At 44.3% G+C, this 23450-nt stretch overlaps 1 protein-coding gene across 2 annotated transcripts in view; it reads right to left on the bottom strand.

The window, feature by feature from the left end:
* Window positions 1-23450, bottom strand: part of LOC144821267 (plasma kallikrein-like) — a 524784-nt gene that overhangs the window by 257592 nt on the left and 243742 nt on the right. For both annotated transcript variants that reach the window (XM_078678094.1, XM_078678095.1), the window contains exons 6-7: window positions 4507-4616; window positions 2188-2347 (exon numbers count right to left, since the gene is read on the bottom strand). In XM_078678094.1, coding sequence (XP_078534220.1) covers window positions 2188-2347; window positions 4507-4616 — 270 coding nt within the window. The remainder of the gene's footprint in view (window positions 1-2187; window positions 2348-4506; window positions 4617-23450) is intronic.

Below are 23450 nucleotides of genomic sequence, written 5' to 3'. Positions count from 1 at the left end.
AGACCCACCCTCTTCAACACGTACGTGACCCCCTGGCCAACATGGTCAGATTGCACAGTCTCATGATCATCTCTGACGCTAATGACACCGAACTCATCCTCTCACTGTCAGACAAGCCTTCCACCACCAGAGCCAGCTTCCACAGATGTACATCGCTGACTAGATGAGCGACAACTATCTCAAAGTCAACACGGACAAGATGGAAGTCCTCTTCTTTGGGTACAACACCTTGCCATGGAACAACGCATGTACAGACAATACAGAAATCAGTGGCTTGACTCATCCTCAACCTCCCGAAGATGGACCCACATCACAACCCACCTCAAGAACCTTCACTGACGCCTGATCCAGAAGAGATGGCAGTTCAAGATGTTGACCCACGCATACATCAACAAACACATAGCTTTCCACCAACAGACTAGACACCTATACTCTGCCCCTCTTTTCATCCGAGACAACCCCTGGACCTGCGGAAGCTACAGCAGAAGACGCTCCTACTCACACCTGCTGGCTAAAGCCTGGAACGACCTTCCCCTGCAGTTAAGGCCTCCTCATCGATCCAGCAATTCAGGAAAGCACTCAAGACCCGGCTGTTCGAAGGAACAGATCACCATGAAGCAGTCAGCACTCCAGCGCCTTGAGACACTCACAGGTGGTTTGCCATGCTTTACAAATCCCTGAAAACTGAGGAACGATCATTCAGGAAGGACCTAGATACAAGGGCAGGAGAAGGAACTAATATCAAGAGGGTGAGAACCATACACCTGAGAAACGCACATGATCAAGAGGACCAGGTAGAACATGAAAACTGAATTGGCAAACCAGAATCAAAATCTGCCCACAAGAAAGGGACCATACCCTGACAGCGAACATAAAAAGCCAGAACCCAGAATGTCACTGTTGTAGAAAGCAGATTTATCTATTTTGCGGTTTTATATAGCGCTAGCTGTATCCAAAGGTATCAAAGCTCTTTACATGTTATGAGGGTGTTTGATTGGAGTACTGTTGCACAGAGAGAGAGCTTACTCCAGAGCACCACCCTCCACCAGGGATGGCTAAGAGGCACCTAATGTCAATGAAGAGATCCAACACCATTCAGAGGGAGGCAGATGCAGTCATTTATGCACCAGTTACTCCCAATAGGAGGCCAAGAAAGAAATCAGCTGAAGCACTATTTGATAGAGAAGGGGCACAATGCTAGGGTCAAGGCCACCATTCCAACTGGGGAAACCACACATCCAAGTGATTCAGCATGGATCTCAGAACCAAGTGGCCACCACCCATAATGCAAGGGTATGCCAAAATGGCCAGGACTGTAATGCCCCAAAAGAGACTCCGAGTCCACCAAGTCACAAAAACTCACACGGAGGGACTCTCAATTGCACACAAAGGAGGCCAAAGAACAGGGATGACACCCAGAGGAGGAATGCTCATTAATTCAAGCCAAGAGGGCAAAAGGCACATGGGTTTGTTCTGCAGTGAAGGCTATGGGCTGCTCCCCCACTGAGTAAGTGCCACAGTAGATGTAAGCCTTCTCATTAGCAACTGAAAGGAGAAAATATGTATCAAGTATGGAGCTTATGTAGAAACTTCCCTTTCCACGAGCAGCAGTGCTTCCTTCCCAGTCCTGTAAGAAAGAAAGGCAGGTCGCTCACAGTCACCATTGCTAACCTCATAATCACACTGAATAGCCTCGAGTGATTTAAGAGGCCCATCCGGCATGAGTGAAAGTCAGGCAAGACCACTTAAGGAATCCAAGCCACTCAAGATGACCCTCGGGACTTGTGATGTCACTGACATGAAATTCTCGGTGACCCAATGCACATCCATCTCAATCCATAGTAGGAAAGAAGAAGACAAGGTTCCAAAAAGAATAGCTTTACCAACCTCATGATACCAACTATAAGGCCCACAGGAACGCTCACACACTCACGTGAGTTATATTTAAGTTGTGTGACATACCCGTTGATTGTTGTCAGCAAGTGTCTTACAGAGGATAATTGTAAATCAATTTTTAAGGATTTTATGGTATAACCTTAACTCAAAACAACTTACATCACATTTTAATTAACAGAATACATAACACTAGATTGCAGTTTTTTTTTTCTTCCTATGAATGTATTTAATCGTTATGGTAATTTAGGATTACAAAAATATCTAATTGCGATTTAAAATATTTCCTCTTACCTTTGTGACTGCACTTTCCATTCTTTTGTTAGGAATGTAAAAAATAAGCAGTTTGGATAGTAGGTGCAAATCTTCTGGCATATACGGATATCTGGAGCATAAACACTTGTAATATTATCTCCAGAAAAGTCTCTGTTCTGAAAAATGTCTGACATGCAGCCTGTAAAAAAACCAAAAGAACAGAACTGGTAAACCAGAGCTTCATACAATGATTATTCTTAAAGATTGTGTGAGGATTAGATGAATTTCACATCTTTGAACGAATTCATAAGAATATTTGCTAACACATAGCTAAAAACATTGCGCATTTAGTGATTTAGACTCTGGCATTGGTCTTCTTTAATCGTCCACCATGGGGGCAGAGGTCATGATCCCTGCCACTTGGGCAGGGGACCGTCCACTTTATGTGAGGATCCTTGCCTCTATGGCCGAGATCTTGGTCTAAATGGAGCCAGGGCCACAATAGTGGAACCCTAGGCTTTACTCCTGACACAAGGTCCCCTCATTCCTAACTTCAAAAGATAAGCTCATTTGCAAATTTCCACTTTTTCTCAATTAAGAAAAAGAAACATCTACTAAAACCTATCCAAATGAAAACAGTTAGCTCGTTCATAAATAAGTTCTCATTGAGACTTTGATAACTGTATACCCTATAGGTGCTCCTCAATCCCATCTGGCCCTGGTAAAAGCTGTGCTTCATTCCCCAGCAAGACATTTCTTCTAGGAGAAAATACCGTCATTTTTCCCGAATATTGAGAAATCTATATTGACTCCCCACCGAGATGAGGATCAAATGGAAAACCACTCCAATGGTATCTACCTAAACAAACCCACAAATATTGTCACCTTGCTAACCACTTTAGAAGATAAGGAGGATTCAAGAATAACATCTCCTACCACCAAAACCTGTTATCGGTGAGTTTGTCAACCTTTTCATATTCTTCTTCTGGTTCACAATATCGTTTTGTGTTGAGCAAATGAGATCTCAACCTGGCCTTTTCTCTTTCAGGAAGTTGTTAAAATGCCAGCTTGTATGCCTCCACTTGAACTTATTCTGATCTCTGATGTCCGAGTATCAAAAAGTGTGCTTTTCTTTTTATTGCACTTTTATGCATTTTAACAGATGTGAAATAAAGTTTTCTGACAGACCTCCAATGTTTCTTACTCTTAACCTTTTGTTATTTTTTTTTTAGAGTTTTATAAAGACCTGGCTGTTTGACCAGTAGCAGCTCCCCTCCTCCCCTCAGCTCCTTGAGACCCTCACGGTGAGTAGAGCGCTCTACAAATGTTTGATTGATTGATCAATAGCACAAACTAGACCTGAGACTTTGGGTATCAGAGCACTTTACATGAACATCACCTTCGTTAGAAATGGACACATTCACTTTTTTAGGCAAGGGGAGATTAAGTGATTTGCCCAGAATCACAGGATGTTGAGCGTCCTTGCCGAGACTCAAACCCGGTTCCCCAGCTTTGAGGTCGACCGCTCTAGCCATAAGGCTACATCCTCATCCTCTTATCTAACTTTCTATGGTCCATGTTAATATGCTATGTGTAAAGTGTAGCAAGCCCTAATTGAGGTAGTAAAGGTATTAAACATTATAAAATACACGAAACAAAGCTGGTATGTGGGCACAAAAAGATAACAAATGTTTAATTTATAATTTATTTAAAAGGCAAACCACTCCTTAGCATGACTCAGAATACTGCCCACATGGGATTGGTATCCACATGGGATAGGTGCACAAAGGAAAGCTACTAATGAAAAATATACAGGGTAGATCTACTACACAAATCTACAAGAAAGGTAAATCAATAAAACTACTATATAGTCAGAAGAACAGATTCATTATAGTCTTAAACAGGTACCTGCCAATAAAGGGTAGAGGCAATAAGAAAATAATCTTCTGCAGCATTCAGGACTTGTAGAACAATCAATTCATCAGGAAGCGAGGTGGCTCAGTATACATATCACACATTAATTATGTTATTTATTGTATATGTCCATATAATGTCAATGAAGCGTCTCTACAACATATGACTGCATAAGTGGTCATACAGGGTAGATGTACTGGCATAAATATAGCACTCCAACATAATCCGTGCTAAAATGTTATAGAATTTTTACCAGAGGAACTATCTGATAAATAGAACATTCATAACTCATAAATTATCTGTTGTGAAAGGGATGTGTGTGAAAGATGAGTGTGTGTGAGATGACTGCAATAAAATTCAATATCATATTTTCTCAAGGCCGAAAAGAAACACATTAAGTATTTGCATTTTTCATTAGATTTAGAATGAGAGATTAGTAGTTACCAGCCGTAGAAAGTCCACAAGCTTTTAGGGAGAATCCAGAGACCACATTCTCAAGGAATCGTATTTTTGTGGGGGTTCCTTTTAAAGTGTATTTAAAGTAGCATGCTTGCCTAAAAAACAGAGATTAAGAAATACATATGTTTATATGAATAATTCACAACCATATTTGCTTGAATACTTAACGAACTGATCCATTGTTTTCAAAAGCAAGCTTACAAAAGAACATGGTGATCTTTGAAATGATCTGTTGACGTTTTATTTTCGGGTATTGCTTGAAAAAAAGGAGTTTGGAGCTAATCTGCCTTTAAAAATTAATGATGACAATACTGAGTGTACTAGGCAAGCACTGGGGTTTCACATCCACTTTAAACCCAATTATGAAAGTGCTGCTAACTGAGAGGACAGGAAAAAAGGTTGGTTGTCATTGTAGTGGACATTTGTTTCTCTTTCTCCCTCTATGAAATCGTATCAGTTATTTTTGGAGCTACAACCGTAAATATTATGAACCTTCTGTTAGTTCTCAAGTACATCTCGAACAGTCCGCAGTTACCTGTGGATTCACTGCTTTTGCTGGTTATTCTCTAAATTACCAAGCTGGGAAAGGGTAGACGATGAAAAGAGCTGTCACAGGGGGTATATGTCTTCTCAGAACTAAAGACAACTTTCTGCTCGAAACAGCAGCATTAAAGAGGACGAAACCCTTAGTCAGTCAATCTCTGGAAGTATTGCAAAGGTCAGAAACTCAATTTCACTAGTCAGCAGAGCGTTTTAATCATTTGCCATCTGAAAGACTGGTCCAACTCACGCGCAAGGTCTACCCTTCAGTCAACGTGTTCTATTTCCACATTACACTCCATGTAGCTGTTTGTCATTTGGAAATATTTGTGTACTTTTTCATCCCTTATTGTATCTTTTAGGCTTGTATGTAGCAGACACCACTAAACACCACAGTTATTTAATGATTAAAAGCAAAGAATTGCTCCTATCTCCATTTGGCTCTGTACATTTGTAAAGTAGACCTACATTTGGGAACTATGCACAGCTTATACCTTTTTGGGTGCTCAGACCCCTTTGCTCATCTCTGCTCTACATGAAAACCATCAGTAAATAAATAAATGCATTACTGGCTGGGGTTTTCAATACACTCACTCGATCAGTTCCTTATCTGGTCCTTAGAAATTCATGTGAAATATGGTAGAATAAAACAGTGACAATTTTCGTAGCCGTTTGGTACCTGTTTATGCACATTCAAGCACTTGTTTTAACATTCAGCGCTTTTTTAACTCCCACATATTTCTAGTTATACCGTGGAGCACAAAACCTGAGCAAGCAAGCATATTTTACATGAACATCACTTGAGCAAAAGTGGCATCACAGGCTTAAGCTATTATCCACCTTCAAAACCTTCCTATTTGCTGCTGTGAAGCAAGAGGAAGAGTGGGGATTTGAAACTACGGAAAGTAAGCAGATCTACTAAAGTCTTTGTTAACTTCTGTCCCTGCTGCTACCTTTAGGACCTCTGAGGCCAAGTGCAACAAGGGAAGTTCCACGGTATCAATAGAATAGACAGACATAGAAACTTCTGCCCCCATATCCTCTAGTTGATGTCCATGACTATTTATGACCCTGCCAAATTGACATTTTAGTCCGGGGATCGGTGGTATGAATTGCATATTGCACGCTCAAATGTTTTTAATCCAGGACATGGCGGTCATGGTGAAGTGTGAGCTTGATCACAAGCCTCTACATTTATCTTTCAAACTGAAGTACTTTATTGTGAACATTGTTTCACATCTAGCGGCTGACACTATGAAACTGCTCTCTAGTTTATAATAGAAAAGGGCTGATATGGGAGGGAGTGATTTCAGATGATGTTCCTCCTACTCTATGCAAGCATATTCATAAAATACTGGAGCGCTATTTGACTGGCCATAAGGATTCTCACAGTAACGGAACCCTGAATGCAAACCTGGTTGAAGCTTTCTTACCCTTGCTGACCAGACCTTCTGTTCTTAAATGGAAACAGACACTCGACACACCTGTGGTGTGACTGCAATTGCAATAAAGTCAACACTTGTGTTGCTTCTGAAATGAAAGTTAGATGTTCATACAGCATCAAAGCTTAAAGATTACAAGGCGCTTTTAGAATGTAAAAGGGTGTGGGTGGACAGTCAATGGGAATAGATTTTGGAATCGTCAACATGTAAACACTCTAGGACATTTTAGTAAATAGTCTCAAAAATACATCGTACTTATCCCTGAGGACCACATTAAAACAAAAGCCTCAGATTTATCTGATCAGTTTACCGACAATAGTCGTCCTATTTTGACCGGAATTGGAGGCATGAGGATTTTGTTAGCATCATTGGTGATTGCACAAAGAGAAATATGTGCGGTTCAGTCTCGAAACAGTGCAAAGGCACCTTGCCATGATAAGATTCCTGTCACCTTGTAAAAGTTAGAATTTCAGATTTGGGGCTATTTCGCCCTCATCCTAATGAATGCTGTTTTCTAGGGTAACCCGGTATCTCCCTTTTGGTTTGGCACTGAAATCGTTCCAATACGCAAGAAAGGCTGCCATAAAGTTCCAGCTAACTACCAATCAGTCAGCCTTATGGGCTCATCATTAAAAGTCTTTGGCAGGCTGATGTTCACAAGGTTTAAATCTTTGATAAATCAGAATGCTATTTCCTCATATTGTCAAGCAGGTTTCAGGAGGAAGCTAAGTACAGTTGGTAAAGCCTTAGGTTTTACATGATATCTAAACAATATATTTCTCTTTAAAAATAACTTGTTTTTGGTCTTTGTGGACCTTTAGTCCGCATTTGATAACATCTCAAGATATATGTTACGGACTTCACTGTCAAAGAAGGCACCTCCCATTGCAATGTTAAATACACGGCAGCAATTAATCCAAGATAAGCTGGGGCGTGGATGGTGAAACCACTCAACCCCTTCCAGTGAGGCAAGGCTTCCATCAAGGGTGAGTCATACCTAAAAATGTGTTTACTTTATACATTATTCAAGTAGTGGCATTCTTACAATCATGTGGTAACCGAGCACCAAAGCTTGGGGGTACGAAAAGTTCAACATTATTGTTTGCAAATGAAGCTTTACTAGTGTCCAGTACTCTAGATTGGAAATTAAAAGTCCACTGGATAGATTTTTTAGTCTTTTGTCATCAGTCAGGGCTAATAATCAAAATTTTAAAAACAATGTTCAGCCACTCCACATGAAACATGAATAAGCTTTATTTAGGCAACATGCCTCTTTAACAGGTGTCTGATTTTGATTATGGGGAACTCTGTTGTAATTGATGAAGCTGCAACACGGTAACACTTTTAACATCAAGTTTATTCGAGAATAATGTAGTCGGACACAGGCACTACCGCCATACTCTCACCTGGAGACACCATTTGAGCGCTCCACTAAGAGCAAAGCTACGACCTCTCATCGGTACATTTCAAGAGTTGGAAGTTCTACCAACTCAAACCACTAGACATAACATATCTCTCTTTTTTTAACAGAACATACACAGTCCAAAACCCAGCCCAACCAAAATACACAATAATAAAACCCCCCTAAGAATGACCTTCAAGGTAATACCGTACCAAAACCCTATCTGAAGAAAAGATACACTAAAACAATAAACAAAACCTATATCACAAAAGAAACACAGGAATGCCCATTATCTCAATTTCCGTGGTATATCCTTCTCACGTGTAGACCTTTGTAGTTCCATAACAGTGGATCCCTTTTTAGAAGCTGAAAAACCCACTGACCTCTTCATGTTTGTCGTGCTGTGAGACCCATCCCTAGTCCCACCCTGCACTTTTGCAACTTTATTGACATTCCACCAATGCCCACCCTGAACCATTACAGTGTTACCACACATCCTCTCGACAGAAATTGAATCACTATAACCCAATTCCCCCCTTCTTCGCAAAATTAGCTTTCTTAGCGCGCACCACTCCACCAGGGGGAAATACTTGTTTTCGGGTAGACATTTTTACATCATACCTGACTTCCATTTTATTCTGTTCTTTTTCCACTGTGTTTTTCTGATCAACACAGCTCCTGACTTTCTTCTGTATGGCTTTAGACAACCGTAACGGATACAGTATGATGTGGATTGACGCCCTCTAAGCAACTCGAAAGGAGGCACCTTGGTGAGTGAATGTGGCTTGGTTCAATAAAACCACAACATAGATTTCATTGCTTCCTCCGTGTCATAGCCATTCGTTCCCACTTTAAAAATGTCACCACAACCCTATTAATTCTTTCCAATAAACTATTAGTTTGCGGATGGTAAAGCAAGCTCTTTAAATGTTTTACCCCTAATTCTTTCGAAAACACTTCCATTTCACGATCCTCAAACTGCACTCCATTGTTCGACAGTAACGATTCCAGGAAACCCTTCCTCATGAAATGTCCAGCATTGTTAGCAGTGGGATTTTAAAAAAATCGAACCTCAGGCCATTTGCTATGGTAGTCCATTAGTTCAAAAGCGTAATGCAAATGACAAGGAAGAAAATTATAAGGACCAGCCATATCAATGACTACTTTCATCAATGGCCTCTCAGGTAAGGGTATGGGTGTAACTATCGTGTACCCCTTTTTGGATCTGATACACGCAATGCACTCTTTCACAGCCAACTCAATATCCCTATCCATAGGGAGCCACCGATAGTGAGCCCTAATCCTTCTTTTGGTCATTGTTGAGCCCAGATCGCCATCATGAGCGTTGTTAACCAATTCATTCATATAGCGTAGGGTGGCACACACTAATCACAACTCATCACCACTTCATCCTCTAAGGAGAGGTCATCTTCAATTTTACAGAATGGTTGGGTATCAGAACACTCATTTCTTTCTTTAGGCCATACATTCACAATGCATTTGTTGACCGTTTTCAACATCGTGTCATCATCTTTGGCCTTCCTCCATTTGACCTCACTACATGCTTTCATCTCAACAGCATCCCCAATTGTTATGAAGCAGTCTTCCTAGTCATCTTCAGGATCTACATTATCCAAATCATTCACCGGTAACCTCGAGAGAATGTGCGTTCTCATGTGTTTTATTTTGTTAGTGTTGAAGGCTCCCCCCTTTTTCATCTGTGTAGGGATGTCAGTTTGCATGTGCTTTAGCGGCAACTCCATGATAGCTAGGAAGTTTTTAAGGGACCTATATGCTCTAGCTCCTAAAAATCAAATAATATTAGATTCTACTCTGATTGGGACGTGGGACTAAGTGAGCCTGATAGTCCGTCAATATCAGCTCTAGGACAAAGATAACAACAATTTATGCAGAAACGAGGAACAACTTGACAACCACTGGCCCTCCTTGGACAAGTACAAGCTACACCTAATCCCCAGATTTTCCCTAATGTCTGAATTGCACACTATATTCACAACAAGGGGTCATGGGTACCATCTGTATCAACCCAGCGGTCCAAGAGAATTACACCTCTCACTCCTTTCAGATACCAACAGTGTTAAGAAACCAGTATCACTGGAAAAACCCTTTTAGACAAAAAAATAAGATCCGGGTGCTGGCTCTATATCACACCCCGGGCCTATGCATACCATGTGTGTCATGCCCAGTGGTTCAAGTGGTGAGGCCTCACCCCTAAATCACACCCAAGGGGCAAGCGTATTGACTGTTGAGCCCAGTGGTCCAAGCGACAAACAACCTTCACCTTTCCTAGTGTGCTGGCTATTGAAAAAAGATTTTGGAAAAGGGGGGTGGTGATGGACAGAGCTTCTGAATGATGCAGAATACTCTTACCAAGTCAAGAGATCATGGTTTTAATCCATCACCGTTTTTTAGCTCACTGCACCATCCCAGCTCAGAACCTGGCTATATGCAAATTAGTCTGTTCCTGTCCCAGTGCATGATGGGAACAGGGCAAACCAAACTACCAAGCCAATTCTTATACTGGGAAGGAAACAAGTTTCCGGGGACCGGTTTCTGGCATCACAGCCTTTTTCGGCCCGGCTTGCTTGAATCCTGATGGTGCAATGAGCAAGGGACTCACGTCTGAGTATACCCTCCCATACATAGTGTGGATAAAACCGATTTTGGAAAAGGGGGGTGGTGATGGACAGAGTTTCTGAATGATGCAGAATACTCTTACCAAGTCAAGAGATCATGGTTTTAATCCATCACCGTTTATTAGCTCACTGCACCATCCCAGCTCAGAACCTGGCTATATGCAAATTAGTCTGTTCCTGTCCCAGTGCATGATGGGAACAGGGCAAACCAAACTACCAAGCCAATTCTTATACTGGGAAGGAAACAAGTTTCCGGGGACCGGTTTCTGGCATCACAGCCTTCTTCGGCCCGGCTTGCTTGAATCCTGATGGTGCAATGAGCAAGGGACTCATGTCTGAGTATACCCTCCCACACATAGTGTGGATAAAACCGATTTTGGAAAAGGGGGGTGGTGATGGACAGAGCTTCTGAATGATGCAGAATACTCTTACCAAGTCAAGAGATCATGGTTTTAATCCATCACCGTTTTTTAGCTCACTGCACCATCCCAGCTCATAACCTGGCTATATGCAAATTAGTCTGTTCCTGTCCCAGTGCATGATGGGAACAGGGCAAACCAAACTACCAAGCCAATTCTTATACTGGGAAGGAAACAAGTTTCCGGAGACCGGTTTCTGGCATCACAGCCTTCTTCGGCCCGGCTTGCTTGAATCCTGATGGTGCAATGAGCAAGGGACTCACGTCTGAGTATACCCTCCCACACATAGTGTGGATAAAACCGATTTTGGAAAAGGGGGGTGGTGATGGACAGAGCTTCTGAATGATGCAGAATACTCTTACCAAGTCAAGAGATCATGGTTTTAATCCATCACCGTTTTTTAGCTCACTGCACCATCCCAGCTCAGAACCTGGCTATATGCAAATTAGTCTGTTCCTGTCCCAGTGCATGATGGGAACAGGGCAAACCAAACTACCAAGCCAATTCTTATACTGGGAAGGAAACAAGTTTCCGGGGACCGGTTTCTGGCATCACAGCCTTCTTCGGCCCGGCTTGCTTGAATCCTGATGGTGCAATGAGCAAGGGACTCACGTCTGAGTATACCCTCCCACACATAGTGTGGATAAAACCGATTTTGGAAAAGGGGGGTGGTAATGGACAGAGCTTCTGAATGATGCAGAATACTCTTACCAAGTCAAGAGATCATGGTTTTAATCCATCACCGTTTTTTAGCTCACTGCACCATCCCAGCTCAGAACCTGGCTATATGCAAATTAGTCTGTTCCTGTCCCAGTGCATGATGGGAACAGGGCAAACCAAACTACCAAGCCAATTCTTATACTGGGAAGGAAACAAGTTTCCGGGGACCGGTTTCTGGCATCACAGCCTTCTTCGGCCCGGCTTGCTTGAATCCTGATGGTGCAATGAGCAAGGGACTCACGTCTAAGTATACCCTCCCACACATAGTGTGGATAAAACCGATTTTGGAAAAGGGGGGTGGTGATGGACAGAGCTTCTGAATGATGCAGAATACTCTTACCAAGTCAAGAGATCATGGTTTTAATCCATCACCGTTTTTTAGCTCACTGCACCATCCCAGCTCAGAACCTGGCTATATGCATATTAGTCTGTTCCTGTCCCAGTGCATGATGGGAACAGGGCAAACCAAACTACCAAGCCAATTCTTATACTGGGAAGGAAACAAGTTTTTATCCACACTATGTGTGGGAGGGTATACTCAGACGTGAGTCCCTTGCTCATTGCACCATCAGGATTCAAGCAAGCCGGGCCGAAGAAGGCTGTGATGCCAGAAACCGGTCCCCAGAAGCTTGTTTCCTTCCCAGTATAAGAATTGGCTTGGTAGTTTGGTTTGCCCTGTTCCCATCATGCACTGGGACAGGAACAGACTAATTTGCATATAGCCAGGTTCTGAGCTGGGATGGTGCAGTGAGCTAAAAAACGGTGATGGATTAAAACCATGATCTATTGACTTGGTAAGAGTATTCTGCATCATTCAGAAACTCTGTCCATCACCACCCCCCTTTTCCAAAATCGGTTTTATCCACACTATGTGTGGGAGGGTATACTCAGACGTGAGTCCCTTGCTCATTGCACCATCAGGATTCAAGCAAGCCGGGCCGAAGAAGGCTGTGATGCCAGAAACCGGTCCCCGGAAGCTTGTTTCCTTCCCAGTATAAGAATTGGCTTGGTAGTTTGGTTTGCCCTGTTCCCATCATGCACTGGGACAGGAACAGACTAATTTGCATATAGCCAGGTTCTGAGCTGGGATGGTGCAGTGAGCTAAAAAACGGTGATGGATTAAAACCATGATCTATTGACTTGGTAAGAGTATTCTGCATCATTCAGAAAATCTGTCCATCACCACCCCCCTTTTCCAAAATCGGTTTTATCCACACTATGTGTGGGAGGGTATACTCAGACGTGAGTCCCTTGCTCATTGCACCATCAGGATTCAAGCAAGCCGGGCCGAAGAAGGCTGTGATGCCAGAAACCGGTCCCCGGAAGCTTGTTTCCTTCCCAGTATAAGAATTGGCTTGGTAGTTTGGTTTGCCCTGTTCCCATCATGCACTGGGACAGGAACAGACTAATTTGCATATAGCCAGGTTCTGAGCTGGGATGGTGCAGTGAGCTAAAAAACGGTGATGGATTAAAATCATGATCTATTGACTTGGTAAGAGTATTCTGCATCATTCAGAAACTCTGTCCATCACCACCCCCCTTTTCCAAAATCGGTTTTATCCACACTATGTGTGGGAGGGTATACTCAGACGTGAGTCCCTTGCTCATTGCACCATCAGGATTCAAGCAAGCCGGGCCGAAGAAGGCTGTGATGCCAGAAACCGGTCCCCGGAAGCTTGTTTCCTTCCCAGTATAAGAATTGGCTTGGTAGTTTGGTTTGCCCTGTTCCCAACATGCACTGGGACAAGAACAGACTAATTTGCATATAGCCAGGTTCTGAGCTGGGATGGTGCAGTGAGCTAAAAAACGGTGATGGATTAAAACCATGATCTATTGACTTGGTAAGAGTATTCTGCATCATTCAGAAACTCTGTCCATCACCAGCCCCCTTTTCCAAAATCGGTTTTATCCACACTATGTGTGGGAGGGTATACTCAGACGTGAGTCCCTTGCTCATTGCACCATCAGGATTCAAGCAAGCCGGGCCGAAGAAGGCTGTGATGCCAGAAACCGGTCCCCGGAAGCTTGTTTCCTTCCCAGTATAAGAATTGGCTTGGTAGTTTGGTTTGCCCTGTTCCCATCATGCACTGGGACAGGAACAGACTAATTTGCATATAGCCAGGTTCTGAGCTGGGATGGTGCAGTGAGCTAAAAAACGGTGATGGATTAAAACCATGATCTATTGACTTGGTAAGAGTATTCTGCATCATTCAGAAACTCTGTCCATCACCACCCCCCTTTTCCAAAATCGGTTTTATCCACACTATGTGTGGGAGGGTATACTCAGACGTGAGTCCCTTGCTCATTGCACCATCAGGATTCAAGCAAGCCGGGCCGAAGAAGGCTGTGATGCCAGAAACCGGTCCCCGGAAGCTTGTTTCCTTCCCAGTATAAGAATTGGCTTGGTAGTTTGGTTTGCCCTGTTCCCATCATGCACTGGGACAGGAACAGACTAATTTGCATATAGCCAGGTTCTGAGCTGGGATGGTGCAGTGAGCTAAAAAACGGTGATGGATTAAAACCATGATCTATTGACTTGGTAAGAGTATTCTGCATCATTCAGAAACTCTGTCCATCACCACCCCCCTTTTCCAAAATCGGTTTTATCCACACTATGTGTGGGAGGGTATACTCAGACGTGAGTCCCTTGCTCATTGCACCATCAGGATTCAAGCAAGCCGGGCCGAAGAAGGCTGTGATGCCAGAAACCGGTCCCCGGAAGCTTGTTTCCTTCCCAGTATAAGAATTGGCTTGGTAGTTTGGTTTGCCCTGTTCCCATCATGCACTGGGACAGGAACAGACTAATTTGCATATAGCCAGGTTCTGAGCTGGGATGGTGCAGTGAGCTAAAAAACGGTGATGGATTAAAACCATGATCTATTGACTTGGTAAGAGTATTCTGCATCATTCAGAAACTCTGTCCATCACCACCCCCCTTTTCCAAAATCGGTTTTATCCACACTATGTGTGGGAGGGTATACTCAGACGTGAGTCCCTTGCTCATTGCACCATCAGGATTCAAGCAAGCCGGGCCGAAGAAGGCTGTGATGCCAGAAACCGGTCCCCGGAAGCTTGTTTCCTTCCCAGTATAAGAATTGGCTTGGTAGTTTGGTTTGCCCTGTTCCCAACATGCACTGGGGCAGGAACAGACTAATTTGCATATAGCCAGGTTCTGAGTTGGGATGGTGCAGTGAGCTAAAAAACGGTGATGGATTAAAACCATGATCTATTGACTTGGTAAGAGTATTCTGCATCATTCAGAAACTCTGTCCATTACCACCCCCCTTTTCCAAAATCGGTTTTATCCACACTATGTGTGGGAGGGTATAGTCAGACGTGAGTCCCTTGCTCATTGCACCATCAGGATTCAAGCAAGCCGGGCCGAAGAAGGCTGTGATGCCAGAAACCGGTCCCCGGAAGCTTGTTTCCTTCCCAGTATAAGAATTGGCTTGGTAGTTTGGTTTGCCCTGTTCCCATCATGCACTGGGACAGGAACAGACTAATTTGCATATAGCCAGGTTCTGAGCTGGGATGGTGCAGTGAGCTAAAAAACGGTGATGGATTAAAACCATGATCTATTGACTTGGTAAGAGTATTCTGCATCATTCAGAAACTCTGTCCATCACCACCCCCCTTTTCCAAAATCGGTTTTATCCACACTATGTGTGGGAGGGCATACTCAGACGTGAGTCCCTTGCTCATTGCACCATCAGGATTCAAGCAAGCCGGGCCGAAGAAGGCTGTGATGCCAGAAACCGGTCCCCGGAAGCTTGTTTCCTTCCCAGTATAAGAATTGGCTTGGTAGTTTGGTTTGCCCTGTTCCCATCATGCACTGGGACAGGAACAGACTAATTTGCATATAGCCAGGTTCTGAGCTGGGATGGTGCAGTGAGCTAAAAAACGGTGATGGGTTAAAACCATGATCTATTGACTTGGTAAGAGTATTCTGCATCATTCAGAAACTCTGTCCATCACCACCCCCCTTTTCCAAAATCGGTTTTATCCACACTATGTGTGGGAGGGTATACTCAGACGTGAGTCCCTTGCTCATTGCACCATCAGGATTCAAGCAAGCCGGGCCGAAGAAGGCTGTGATGCCAGAAACCGGTCCCCGGAAGCTTGTTTCCTTCCCAGTATAAGAATTGGCTTGGTAGTTTGGTTTGCCCTGTTCCCATCATGCACTGGGACAGGAACAGACTAATTTGCATATAGCCAGGTTCTGAGCTGGGATGGTGCAGTGAGCTAAAAAACGGTGATGGATTAAAACCATGATCTATTGACTTGGTAAGAGTATTCTGCATCATTCAGAAAATCTGTCCATCACCACCCCCCTTTTCCAAAATCGGTTTTATCCACACTATGTGTGGGAGGGTATACTCAGACGTGAGTCCCTTGCTCATTGCACCATCAGGATTCAAGCAAGCCGGGCCGAAGAAGGCTGTGATGCCAGAAACCGGTCCCCGGAAGCTTGTTTCCTTCCCAGTATAAGAATTGGCTTGGTAGTTTGGTTTGCCCTGTTCCCATCATGCACTGGGACAGGAACAGACTAATTTGCATATAGCCAGGTTCTGAGCTGGGATGGTGCAGTGAGCTAAAAAACGGTGATGGATTAAAATCATGATCTATTGACTTGGTAAGAGTATTCTGCATCATTCAGAAACTCTGTCCATCACCACCCCCCTTTTCCAAAATCGGTTTTATCCACACTATGTGTGGGAGGGTATACTCAGACGTGAGTCCCTTGCTCATTGCACCATCAGGATTCAAGCAAGCCGGGCCGAAGAAGGCTGTGATGCCAGAAACCGGTCCCCGGAAGCTTGTTTCCTTCCCAGTATAAGAATTGGCTTGGTAGTTTGGTTTGCCCTGTTCCCAACATGCACTGGGACAAGAACAGACTAATTTGCATATAGCCAGGTTCTGAGCTGGGATGGTGCAGTGAGCTAAAAAACGGTGATGGATTAAAACCATGATCTATTGACTTGGTAAGAGTATTCTGCATCATTCAGAAACTCTGTCCATCACCAGCCCCCTTTTCCAAAATCGGTTTTATCCACACTATGTGTGGGAGGGTATACTCAGACGTGAGTCCCTTGCTCATTGCACCATCAGGATTCAAGCAAGCCGGGCCGAAGAAGGCTGTGATGCCAGAAACCGGTCCCCGGAAGCTTGTTTCCTTCCCAGTATAAGAATTGGCTTGGTAGTTTGGTTTGCCCTGTTCCCATCATGCACTGGGACAGGAACAGACTAATTTGCATATAGCCAGGTTCTGAGCTGGGATGGTGCAGTGAGCTAAAAAACGGTGATGGATTAAAACCATGATCTATTGACTTGGTAAGAGTATTCTGCATCATTCAGAAACTCTGTCCATCACCACCCCCCTTTTCCAAAATCGGTTTTATCCACACTATGTGTGGGAGGGTATACTCAGACGTGAGTCCCTTGCTCATTGCACCATCAGGATTCAAGCAAGCCGGGCCGAAGAAGGCTGTGATGCCAGAAACCGGTCCCCGGAAGCTTGTTTCCTTCCCAGTATAAGAATTGGCTTGGTAGTTTGGTTTGCCCTGTTCCCATCATGCACTGGGACAGGAACAGACTAATTTGCATATAGCCAGGTTCTGAGCTGGGATGGTGCAGTGAGCTAAAAAACGGTGATGGATTAAAACCATGATCTATTGACTTGGTAAGAGTATTCTGCATCATTCAGAAACTCTGTCCATCACCACCCCCCTTTTCCAAAATCGGTTTTATCCACACTATGTGTGGGAGGGTATACTCAGACGTGAGTCCCTTGCTCATTGCACCATCAGGATTCAAGCAAGCCGGGCCGAAGAAGGCTGTGATGCCAGAAACCGGTCCCCGGAAGCTTGTTTCCTTCCCAGTATAAGAATTGGCTTGGTAGTTTGGTTTGCCCTGTTCCCATCATGCACTGGGACAGGAACAGACTAATTTGCATATAGCCAGGTTCTGAGCTGGGATGGTGCAGTGAGCTAAAAAACGGTGATGGATTAAAACCATGATCTATTGACTTGGTAAGAGTATTCTGCATCATTCAGAAACTCTGTCCATCACCACCCCCCTTTTCCAAAATCGGTTTTATCCACACTATGTGTGGGAGGGTATACTCAGACGTGAGTCCCTTGCTCATTGCACCATCAGGATTCAAGCAAGCCGGGCCGAAGAAGGCTGTGATGCCAGAAACCGGTCCCCGGAAGCTTGTTTCCTTCCCAGTATAAGAATTGGCTTGGTAGTTTGGTTTGCCCTGTTCCCAACATGCACTGGGGCAGGAACAGACTAATTTGCATATAGCCAGGTTCTGAGTTGGGATGGTGCAGTGAGCTAAAAAACGGTGATGGATTAAAACCATGATCTATTGACTTGGTAAGAGTATTCTGCATCATTCAGAAACTCTGTCCATTACCACCCCCCTTTTCCAAAATCGGTTTTATCCACACTATGTGTGGGAGGGTATACTCAGACGTGAGTCCCTTGCTCATTGCACCATCAGGATTCAAGCAAGCCGGGCCGAAGAAGGCTGTGATGCCAGAAACCGGTCCCCGGAAGCTTGTTTCCTTCCCAGTATAAGAATTGGCTTGGTAGTTTGGTTTGCCCTGTTCCCATCATGCACTGGGACAGGAACAGACTAATTTGCATATAGCCAGGTTCTGAGCTGGGATGGTGCAGTGAGCTAAAAAACGGTGATGGATTAAAACCATGATCTATTGACTTGGTAAGAGTATTCTGCATCATTCAGAAACTCTGTCCATCACCACCCCCCTTTTCCAAAATCGGTTTTATCCACACTATGTGTGGGAGGGCATACTCAGACGTGAGTCCCTTGCTCATTGCACCATCAGGATTCAAGCAAGCCGGGCCGAAGAAGGCTGTGATGCCAGAAACCGGTCCCCGGAAGCTTGTTTCCTTCCCAGTATAAGAATTGGCTTGGTAGTTTGGTTTGCCCTGTTCCCATCATGCACTGGGACAGGAACAGACTAATTTGCATATAGCCAGGTTCTGAGCTGGGATGGTGCAGTGAGCTAAAAAACGGTGATGGGTTAAAACCATGATCTATTGACTTGGTAAGAGTATTCTGCATCATTCAGAAACTCTGTCCATCACCACCCCCCTTTTCCAAAATCGGTTTTATCCACACTATGTGTGGGAGGGTATACTCAGACGTGAGTCCCTTGCTCATTGCACCATCAGGATTCAAGCAAGCCGGGCCGAAGAAGGCTGTGATGCCAGAAACCGGTCCCCGGAAGCTTGATTCCTTCCCAGTATAAGAATTGGCTTGGTAGTTTGGTTTGCCCTGTTCCCATCATGCACTGGGACAGGAACAGACTAATTTGCATATAGCCAGGTTCTGAGCTGGGATGGTGCAGTGAGCTAAAAAACGGTGATGGATTAAAACCATGATCTATTGACTTGGTAAGAGTATTCTGCATCATTCAGAAACTCTGTCCATCACCACCCCCCTTTTCCAAAATCGGTTTTATCCACACTATGTGTGGGAGGGTATACTCAGACGTGAGTCCCTTGCTCATTGCACCATCAGGATTCAAGCAAGCCGGGCCGAAGAAGGCTGTGATGCCAGAAACCGGTCCCCGGAAGCTTGTTTCCTTCCCAGTATAAGAATTGGCTTGGTAGTTTGGTTTGCCCTGTTCCCATCATTCACTGGGACAGGAACAGACTAATTTGCATATAGCCAGGTTCTGAGCTGGGATGGTGCAGTGAGCTAAAAAACGGTGATGGATTAAAACCATGATCTATTGACTTGGTAAGAGTATTCTGCATCATTCAGAAACTCTGTCCATCACCACCCCCCTTTTCCAAAATCTATTGAAAAAAGATAACATGCGCATGATCGCCTTCGAGGCCACCTTGCAACTCCTCAGTTCAGACACATAAACTAGGCAAAATGTCAGATTTCCGTCAGTGTCAGGGCGTTCTGGTATACTTTTTATGCTTCTTCCTAGTTTGTCATATGCCAAATGCTGGGACTAAGGATCAGATGTAGACTCTTACACGATTGACGGAGGCTTCAGGACAGATCTCCGCACTGCGATTCAGCAGAACCTTCAATCAAATGTGACATCTGTTCACCTTCCTTGCATCACTGATGTGAATCCGTCAGAGCGGGGTCCTGTTCTTCGGCTGCAGTCGGGTTCGAAGTACCAATCTCCACCCAGAAAAATTGCTGAATACATCCTTTCCCATATGTGTGGTGGGCTTTCTGCCCCTCCCCCCCGGAGGCAGCTTGGGGGTGAATAGCCCTATCCACTACCCAGGGAGACTGAAGGATTATTAGGCCCTGTGATGGGGGTTCACACCCAGAGGACTGCTCTCCCCCAGAAATGCTGAATGAATGCAGTCCCTGGCGCCTAATGATCGTTCTGCCGCTGTGGGGAGAGAATTGAGGTGAATACCCATATCCACCCTCCCAGGTGGGCAGAAACAAACTCAATTGGGAGTTGGAACGCTCCCCCTAAAAAATATTACATGAATGCAGTCACAAATGAATTTCCTTTATTGCATGATTTGTTCAAAACCTTTGCAACAGTATAAAAAATAGAGGTCCATTGTTAGGTACTAACTTTGACAATAAAGTTAAAAACATCATTATGTCCTTAGGTACTGGCTTTGACAGTGAAGATAAGAACATCATTAAAACCTAAAGACTAAAAGTTCTTTTAGTTTTAGCTTTAACAGTTGGGAATTAAAAAAGGATCATTGTGGCATAAAAGCCTCTGTTGCACAGTCCATTAGACTCTGTGGATTATGTTTATTTGAAGAAGAGAGTTTGGCATCTTCCTAATGAAGGGGGAGAGGTTGAACAAAACCGTATAGACAAGTAAACTCCTCTTGTGCCATGCATTGATTGGAAGTCGAAAGCATGTCTGTTGGTGGATGACCTGAGGCAATGGCTCTGTGAAGGCGAGGAGACAGGTTTCCTGACTGTTCATCGTGTGCACATCTCTCCTCCTCTAAGTTCTTAGTGAAACGATCCATAAATCTGACCAAGCCATAGTTCAGGGTAGTGTTCAAGGGGTCAAAACAAGCCAGAAGCGCTCCTCTGCAGGATCTTATATCTTTTGCAATCCAACCGCTTTCGTAGCAGGGCCCTTCTATCTTCTAAGAGATTAGGACACAGGTATATTACGTGTATTATATCTTCCTTTTGTTGGCTGCAAAGCCGACACATTTCCTGGGCACAGTCTCTTTTCTATTTTGGGAAGAGACAGGATAGGGGATCACCCTCATTCTCAGCTTTAGAAACTCAAGCTTAATGCATTTTTTAAAAGTGATTGTTAGGTAGCGTTGGGGTTTTAGTTATAAATAGGTGCATAGAGTCATCCAACCATGATTCCAATCAGCGAGGCTGGCCCTATCTTCTAATGAATGCAGTCCATTGTGTCTAGTGGACCTTCAGCCCCCCAGGGTCTGATTAGTGGTGAATAGCCTTATCCACTTCTAAGGGTCCAGTAAGTCTATTGGGCCCACGGGTGGGGGGAAACATGGGCCAATGCCAGGTTGACCACTCTCCCCCCAAAAAATATACACATGCCCACTCTCGAGAGGAGGTAGAAGGTTTATTGGGCTCCAGGTGGGGGAAGCACAGCCAGTGCCTAGGGGCCCACTCTCTCCTGAACAAATATTGAATAAAGGCAGTTTCTGGTGCCTACTGAGCTTTAACCACCACCTGGGGGTGGCAGATTCGGGGGGAATCCTCCTATCCACCCCCAGAGGGAGGCAAAATGTCTATTGGGCTCCAGGGTGGGGAACATGAACCCATGCCCAGGTGTTGCTCCTCCCCAACAAATGCTGCATGAATGTAGTCCCTGGTGTCTATTGGGCTTTCTGCACCCCAGGAGGCAGATTAGTGCTAAATAGACCTATACACTCCTAAAGGGGCAAAAAGTCTATTATTCCCCATGGTGGGGGGACTAGAGGCCCATGCCCAGGGGCATGCTCCCTCCCAAACACTGAATGAACGCAGTCCTTGGGGGCTAGTGGGCTTGTTGCCCCCTGGGGGGGCAGATTGGGAGTGAATAGTCCTATCCACCCTTGAGGGACAGAAAGTCGATTGGGCCATGGGGTGGAGGGAAAATGGACCTATGCTCAGGGTGGCCGCTCCCCCCTAAAAAATACTGCATAAATGCAGTCCCTGATGTCTATTAGGCTTGTTGCTTGGGGGGGAAGGGCATTTTGGGTTGAATGCCCATGTTCACTCCCCAAAGAAATAGAAAGCCTATTGAGCAGTGGTGGCAGGTCCATAGGGGGCGCAAAGGCAGTAACCTCCCATCACCTGCCCGTAGGAGAAGAGAAAAGCTACTCTGTGCATTTCCAGTCTCCAGAAATGCAAACGGACAAACTGGCATATTGGTCAGTTCGTTTTGCTTTTATTTCTGTGCTGGTGTCAACGGAAGGGCACAGAGGAGCAATACAGGGGAGGGGAAGCTTCAGGTCCATGTTTTGCGCATGTGTGAAGAGCACTTTTCATTTCAGCCCTCTTCACACATTCGCAACCCATAGACTTGCTGCACATGCTCTTTGCAGCGCAGCTTGTCTAAGAATGGATGCACGCACGGCCGGTGAGGCAAAATCACCCCAGGCCCTATCAGGAGTCAGGATGGAGCAGGGGTGAAAAAAGGGTTAAAGCTCAGCTCTAATTTGATTCCTGATACGGCTGTGATCAGCACGTTTCTGAAGCTGCAATAGAAAGACCAAATGGAGCCATTCAAGACGTACAGAAACACGCAGGTAAGTAAACAATTGAAAGGAATCCTTCATTTAAAAACATTTCCAATAACTTTGAAGACCGCATGCAATGGTTAAGCACTCTCCTCAGACAACAGCTTTGCAAGGGTGGCCGACGGTCAGGGGGGACTTGTATGCTTCCTTACATCATAAAAAGGCAGGGAAGTGTGAATTCCCAGTGGTGGACTTTTGTTATGGTTTAAAACACGTGTTTGAATTAGTTAATTTAAGCTTTTCTTCTAGTGGACGCCAAAAACAATCATTGCATAGTTTTGTTTAATTAACTGTTCTGTCTGAGGCAACCATTGCTCTCACAAGATCATATCTCAGAATTCTCAAAATGCGCAGAACGAATTTCAGATGCTGCTGCTCCTGACTTGTGTGCATTGGGCAGCTACTGTGGTTATCTGGTGACAAGACACTGGTTTAGAGTGTAGGGATTGATATTAATGTGGCTTATCCTATTTCAAAGCATTCTTAATATTGTTTTGGTGGATAGGAAAAGTGCGAGGAGTTGATTTTCCGAAGATCACACAATTTAAATAGTGAAACTATGACTGTTGACTACCTAAATGCTGTATTGTATGTTCTTCTTTCGTCTTCGCATAACCTGTAAAGCACTTTGATACCTGTAGGTCTAGCTAGCGCTATATAAAACTCAAATAATAATAATGCTAATAATAATGAGGCGTTTAGGTCTACCTTCGAAAAATTCCAGGCAGTGAATGGCATTTCATATCATGTGATGGCCCCTCCAGGGCATGTAATGTGGTGAAATCACACTGTCAGATTTGACCATCTGAAATGTATATTTTAATAGCCAGTTAACTGGTGCAAAGTGTACATTTTGTCCTCGTTGCGCTCCTTTGGAAGGGTCTCCTAACTGATAAAATGTTACTTTATTTTCTGGCACACGTCTTCCATGTTCTTTTAAACAACTTTCCTTGTGTTGGTATACTATAGCCATTTTTATTTACGACATTATTAATGCTAG

The sequence above is a fragment of the Lissotriton helveticus genome, chromosome 2_2, assembly GCF_964261635.1.
Source record: "Lissotriton helveticus chromosome 2_2, aLisHel1.1, whole genome shotgun sequence".
In the NCBI taxonomy this organism is placed as follows: domain Eukaryota; kingdom Metazoa; phylum Chordata; class Amphibia; order Caudata; family Salamandridae; genus Lissotriton; species Lissotriton helveticus.
This window is presented reverse-complemented; position numbering and strand designations above follow the sequence as displayed.